The sequence below is a fragment of the Chenopodium album genome, chromosome 6, assembly GCF_948465745.1.
Source record: "Chenopodium album chromosome 6, dcCheAlbu1.1, whole genome shotgun sequence".
Taxonomy (NCBI): Eukaryota; Viridiplantae; Streptophyta; class Magnoliopsida; order Caryophyllales; family Amaranthaceae; genus Chenopodium; species Chenopodium album.
The window spans coordinates 5,780,499-5,787,509 of record NC_137839.1 but is presented as its reverse complement, the minus strand read 5'-3'; the positions used below and the strand labels follow the sequence as shown (position 1 = coordinate 5,787,509).

The following is a 7,011-nucleotide window of genomic DNA, read 5'->3' as shown; positions in this document are numbered from 1 at the left end:
GGATTCCGGCGACGGGGAAGGGTTATCGGAGGTAGGGGGCGATAATCCGGCGGGGGTGGGGAGCGGGTAGGTTGTTTTCCGGGATGGGTGGGGGCTGTTGTGTTTATTTTTTTATTTTTTCGCTTTTTTTAGTTTTTCTTTTGAATTAATTTTTTTTTTTTTAGTTTTTTTGAATTATTTTTTGACCAATCCCGTGTTGACACGTGAATTGTAACCTAAAGTAACAGGTTTGGTGACCTATTGGGATCTTTAAAAGAAAATGGGTATCAAAGTTAGGATTTTTGAGGGATAATGCATAGTTGAGATTTTTCATAGTAAATCGCCCAAAGTTGGGATTTATAAACTCAATTTTTCCTAATTTATATAGTAATATTGTATACTTTTCAATGAAAATAATTTTTTGAGATATTGTAGTGTACCAACAAGGTTGTCCTTCTACGATTCTACCTTTATAAGAGAGAGGTTCGATTCTTATCTCTTATAAAACAACAACAAGGGTTTCGATTTCTATTCAATGTCAAATTTGCACTTTTTATTGGCCTTATAATTTTTGTTAGGAAATTTTGTGAAAAACTACCTATTATAGTCAAGATTTTGCGAGAAACTACCTATTATAAAAAATGTTGTAATTTACTACCTAAAATTTGAAAAATGTTGTAATTTACTACCTGTTGCCGGATTTTGTAGTTTGACCCGTTTACTCCGGCGTTGACTTTGTCATGTGCTACTCACGTGATACTTAATTAACCTTTCTTTCCCAAATTTTCCCCAAATTGCTTCCCACGAAATTTTTGAAAAATCACTGTGCCCTAATTACTCCATCTCCCTCAATACGACTCCCTCAACCAACCTGATTTGACTTGATGTGCAGAGCTCTGATGAAAATTAATGGCGAATTCACCAGCGCATTCAATTAGTTCCCTCAAGTAACTTAATTTGGTAATTTTTCTCACTGTAATTTCATTTTCAAGTACGAAATTGACACTGTTCATCATCTTCAATTACTGACAAAACTTCCTTTCTTTTTCTAATCTAATGGTTAAAGGTTCTGGTAAACGCAAACGTGGAGGTGGTGAGGAGACCATATGGTACATAATCCAAAAACCCAGGTACGATTATCTCTGTCATTGAATTTTTTATCTGTAATTGAAGTTGGTCAAAGGTTGGTGCTTGTTTTTGTACTGGGTATTCATTTTGGGGTGTGTGTTGCAATATTATTAAATCATGTTGGAGTTTGTGTTCATTTTTGTATAATATCATGTTTAGTGGAGAATTTTGTATATAATTTGAAAGGCTTAATTGAAATTAATTTAATATTAGGAATCTTTGCTACAGGTTTAACGGTAGAGATAATATATTATTTCCTTGGTATAAGTTAATGGAAGGGCCAATTAACATCAGATTGTATTATGGGGGTGTGTTTGTGACTAAGAAAAAGAGTAAGAAAACTACTTATGAAAAAGGGGAAAATTACTATGGTCTTGCTTTGTACCCCAATGTTGATGAATTTTGCTATTTCGAATTTGCATATTGGATTAAAAACAAGCTTAAGTATGATAGTGTAGGTCAGTTGTGGTTTAGGAGGAGAGGGTGTACATTATACAATGGAAGGAAGGAGATTAAAAATGATGCTGATATCCCTGAGTTTTTGGAATCCCCTGAGTCTGATGGGTGGTATAATTTATATGTTACCCATACAAATAAACCTGATAATGTTGTGGAGGTAGGGCTTGAAACTGATATGGATGGGTTGGGGCTTGAATCTGATTTGGATGAGGTTGTGGGTGACATGGGTATGCAGGGTGAGGTGGAAACTACTGCACATGAGAATCTCATGCACAACAATGACTCAGCACTTGTGGGGGGTCCACCAAACAGCCTTCAAAACCCTAGATCTGAGCTAGATAAGCAACAAAACTCAGCCAAACTGCCTACTTCTTCTACTTTTGGCCTTACCCTTTCCAAAAAAAACACTGAGTCCATACCAAGCAAAAGAATCAGATCCAAAACTTCCTGTAGATCCAAAAAATGGAGGGAAATGGCTACTGTGCAAAGTACAGATGGAGTTGCTTCAAATGATGAAACTGATGAGGATGATTCAGATGTTGTCTTAAGTGAAGGAGACTATGATGATGACAGTGATGATGATTTATTTGCTAATAATGTTGAGAAGGGGTTAGATGAGTTGGTGAATAGGAGTTTGGGGGGTGCATTAGTGAGAAGTTCAGGTGAGATTAGTGTACCAGTACTACAACTGACTCAAGGAGATGAAGCTGTAGAGGATGGGGATAACATCTTAGTTGGGAGTGATGATGATTTGAATGACTCAGAAGATGAAGTTAGGAGCTTGGAAGGTTCTGATGATGAGCAGGGCATTCACTACCCTGTATTTAACCCATCTGTTGACTTCAAGGGCAAAATCAAGCTATCTTTAGGTCAAAAGTTTCCCTCAGTTTATGTATTCAGGAAAGCAATTAGGTACCATGCTGTTGAGAATCAGTACAACTATTATTTTTTGCATAATGGTTTAAAGAGGGTGATGGTTTATTGTAAGAACAGATGTGCATGTGAGTGGAAAAAATACAGATTTGTGCAGGGGTGTGCTTGTCCAGAACAAAGTGTGTGTAGGTTCAAAATATTTGGGGCTAAGGTGAAGGGGGAAGAAACTTTTCAGTTGAAGAGGCTCAACTTAGAGCACATATGTGGTAGGCAACATCAAAATAACAAAGTCACATCTGAATACTTGGCTGAAAGGTTCTTAGATGAGTGGAGGGATATACCAAGTTGGAAAATTTCTGAGTTTATGAAAAGGGAAAAAAGAGTGACAGGGGTTGAGATTGGGTATTATAAGTGTTACTATGCAAAAATGCTAGCTATGCAAATGATTCATGGTGACTCTACTGAACAATACAAGAGAATATGGGATTATGCTGAGGCTATTAGGATTTCTAATCCTGGTTCTACTGCTGTTGTAAAAGTGGTGGGCATTGAGCATCCACCTCCATTGTTTCAAAGGATTTACATATGCCTCCAACCATGCAAGGAGGGTTTCATGGCTGGCTGCAGGCCCATACTAGGTGTAGATGGGTGTCATCTTAGGGGTCCTTATCCTGGGATTTGCCTGACTGCAATTGGGAAGGATGGCAATAACAATATTTTTCCTATTGCCTGGTCTATAGTGGAGGTTGAGAATGCTGAAACATGGTCATGGTTCTTGGAGCTGTTGGTGAAAGATCTTGACAGTGTGAAGGATGCAATAACATGGGTGGGGCAAAGAGATGAACAAGATCATGTTACATACATGTCAGATAGGCAGAAGGTATCAAAATTAAGTGTTGATTTTTTTTCCTTTTTAGTAATTTATTTGTAAAAGCTAATGCTCATATCTTCATGCTTTTGTGTATGTAGGGCTTGCTTGATGCCTTCAACAAGGTTGTGCCAAATGCAGAGATAAGATGCCTGGTAGACCTAAACTGAAGAAAAGAGTCAAAGAAAAGGGAGAGGAAGAAGAACAGGAACTTGTAAAGAGAGACAGGAGAAAGAATAGGTGTAGTAGGTGTGGGGAGGAAGGGCACTATGCTAACAAGTGTAAGAATCACCCAAAGCCACCAAGTATCTTGTCAAAGGGTGGTAGGCCAAAAAAAGACACAACACCTGCAACAACTTATCAGACTCAAGCTCCATCAACTGGTGGTCAAAGCTCCACTAGTATAGGTGGTCAGCCACCATCTGTTTCAGCTAGCACCATTGCTGTCCAGGCCAATTCTTCTCATGTAAACCAAGCTGCTCGAAGAAAGAGAACTTCTCCATTATCTGATGCTGCCCCTGAATCCACCAAAGCATCTCCCACCAGAGCACCAGCTCCAGCAACAACATCTGCAGCCAGTAGAGTGCCTGCAAAGACAACAAGTAATGCACCAAAAGGCATCCCAAGGGCCAAGAAACATAAGAGCATGGTTGAGGTGTTATCATCACAGACAAGCACAGCTGCAAAACCATGATTCAATACAACCAATGAAGAATTTCCAATTCTGCTTGTGGTTATTACTTGTTCAGTTAGTGTAACATTCTGAATTTGGAACAATGTCTTTTGAAATATGGTCTTTTGGAACTTGTAATAACTACAATTATCTTGTTGAATTCAGTTGCAATGATTTTGAATTATGGTGCAATGATTTTGAAGTAATATGTGGCACAAATTAATATTTTATTCCAAAAAAGAGATCTTAATATCTCCATGATATACAATATGAAGCACATCTTTGCATACTACTACCTACTGAGATACCTCAAAACAGAGCCATAAACCCCCTAACTTAAGAGTTTCACCATAATGAAACTAACTACAGCAGATACAACAACAACTACAGTTACATTTCCTACATAATTAGCCTCAGCAGCAGTTTTTTGTTTCAGCTTCATTTTTAGGTTGTCTGCTTCACCCTGCACCCTTTTCTTCTCAGCTTTCAAACAGCATAATCTGTTCTTCAATAATAATAATAACTGCAAATGATTTATTATTATTATTATAATCTGGAAGAAGAAGACATTCGTGCACCTGTAATTCACAATTTTCGTTTTAAATAAACCCTAAATTCATGGGAACGAATCTTTGAGAACAAAACCAGCAATTTATAGAGGGTTTCAATCGAAATCCATTAAAAAAAACTTAATTAAACAACAATTACCTCAATCGCGCACAACAGAGGAGAAGATTGGCTCAAAAAAATCGCCTTCAGAGTCAAATTGGGGATTTCTTGGAAGCAATTTGGGGATTTCTGGAAAAATTCGAGGAATTAGGGATTTCGTGGGAAGCAATTTGGGGATTTCTGGAAAAATTCGAGGAATTAGGGATTTCGTGGGAAGCAATTTGGGGAAAATTTGGGAAAGAAAGGTTAATTAAGTATCACGTGAGTAGCACGTGACAAAGTCAACGCCGGAGTAAACAGGTCAAACTACAAAATCCGGCAACAGGTAGTAAATTACAACATTTTTCAAATTTTAGGTAGTAAATTACAACATTTTTTATAATAGGTAGTTTCTCGCAAAATCTTGACTATAATAGGTAGTTTTTCACAAAATTTCCTTTTTGTTAAGACCTTTGATTTGTTTCATTAATTATTTTAGAGTTATTTCTTTGTAATGACATAGACAATTGACAAGTTAATTTACAAGGTTTTCTCTTAGAAGTGAAGAGTCTTGAATAGCAAGCACTCTTTTACTATCTTCTAAATTTGTTACCTGATTTTGAAAGGACTACTACGACTACAATCAATTTATAAATCCTCACCTTAAATTCAAGTTAAAGATACTTGCTCTTGAATTAATGTCAATGTGTCCTATTTTTATTGGAGTACCATAAATACAAACATTTGTTGGAAAATTGACTTAGAAACTTACATTTTCAACTTGAAATTGGTTGATGGTGAGCCACTATCAACCTTTCACCATGCACATGTAACTTTCATAACTGTGTTATATCTATGACAAAATGGTATAATATGATATTGGATATATTTGTTAGAAAACAAATACATTGGATATATTTGTTAGAATACAAAACTTTGTCTCACTTTTAAGTTTTGTAAAACGTGTTACTAATTCACTTGCATATTTCATTATAGATCCATATAAAATGATGGATACAACTTTATAATACATCAGATGTTTTTCTCCATTAGGTAATTTAAGTTAATTAAATACTTTGTACCTTAAATAAAACGTTATATGCTCAATTTTTGATTAACTTTAGCTAATTAGTATTCATCTTAGTTTGTAAAGATTGATAAAAATTTCATTTTTAACCTGTAAAAGCAATGCTTTTATTGAGTAATAACATGCATTTGGTTCAAGCATCTAATTCTTTACGTTTTAGATCAGCAACTTTAAGAAAAAAGTGTTTAAAATCTAGTAAAACTTTATCTAGAGATGACAAAGAAATGTGTAATTATGCATTCATTTGGTCTAGGTGATATATATTTGACTCAACATATTGTGTAGTTTTGCTTAGTGGGCCTGTTCAACAAATACAATTATATTTTGCTGCTGGATAAAGACTGTCAATTTTAGAAATTATTTATTGAGTACACATTAAAATTACGTACTTTTAGAAGTTTTTGTCATATTATTTTTTTACATAGTTTATACTTTCAAATTAGGTTGATTTTAAAGTTTTATTCAATTTATTGTCTAAATTATATATATTAAGTACAATATTTTTTTGTTTCTTTAATATGTCGTTGATACATTTAGATTTTACCTCTATACACACATTCCTTTTTGATAATCTTTTGTGATATGGTGTATATTCATACTAAAAAATGATATTGTTTTTTTGTAAATAAATCCTAGTAAATTGTGTCGGTAATATTTTTTTGTTTTATAATCTTAATTTGTTACACATAAAGTTAAAGGTTAAAACTATACATTGACAGAATGACAAGCAGAGAAAAAAAATAAAAATAAATGATAAGCATAAATATATAAAGTTTTTTCGAGTTTAAGAAAACGCAACTCAAATAAGTGAACCCCAATGAAGTCAAAGACTTTATAATAATTTTAGTAAGGTTGACGTTAACTAATATCTTGTTAAAAGAGAAGTAAAAATCAAATCAAAGCACAAAAATTGAGGTTGGTATAAGCAAATTAAAGGGCAAGCAAAATAAAAAACCGAATCCAATTGGTTGGTAATGTTAGGTTAAACTTCCAACTTCTATCCACCAAACAACACATGAGAGTATTCTTTAAACTCCCATCAATTTTAGACTCCAAAATTTAGATGATCTGTCTTCAATAAGTGCTTACCTGATCCACATGATTTGTACCAATTTTTATAATTTTGTGATTTGATTCACATAAAGTGTAGTCTAATTTGGGATATAGGTATACTTTTTCTTTTTTGTTTCCAAATAAATCTATACTACTTTAGTTCAAGCCAACCAAGTGCAACTTGATTCATTCATGTATAATTGTAGATATATGGATGTATAAAGAGATTTTATATACTCATTA

The 7,011-nt window shown here is 34.4% G+C and overlaps 1 protein-coding gene across 2 annotated transcripts; it reads left to right on the top strand.

Moving 5' to 3' along the window:
* Nucleotides 1–811: 811 nt before the first annotated feature.
* LOC145634398 (uncharacterized) lies at nt 812–4,161 on the top strand. Of its 2 annotated transcripts, XM_081685818.1 has the most exons (4): nt 812–939; nt 1,046–1,109; nt 1,336–3,319; nt 3,409–4,161. In XM_081685818.1, the coding sequence occupies exons 3-4, from the start codon at nt 1,379–1,381 to the stop codon at nt 3,475–3,477; spliced, it is 2,010 nt and encodes a 669-aa protein (XP_081541944.1). In that variant the 5' UTR covers nt 812–939; nt 1,046–1,109; nt 1,336–1,378; the 3' UTR covers nt 3,478–4,161. The 2 variants fall into 2 exon arrangements, with proteins under 2 accessions (XP_081541944.1, XP_081541945.1); XM_081685819.1 differs by having other exon boundaries at nt 1,046–3,319.
* Nucleotides 4,162–7,011: the final 2,850 nt, after the last annotated feature.

What these genes read in the sequence shown, in the direction of transcription:
- LOC145634398 (XM_081685818.1), top strand. Translation starts at nt 1,379, where the DNA reads ATGGAAGGGCCAATTAACATCAGATTGTATTATGGGGGTGTGTTTGTG. An exon ending in ACATGTCAGATAGGCAGAAG is followed by an intron (nt 3,320 to 3,408) that starts GTATCAAAATTA and finishes TTGTGTATGTAG; the next exon opens with GGCTTGCTTGATGCCTTCAA.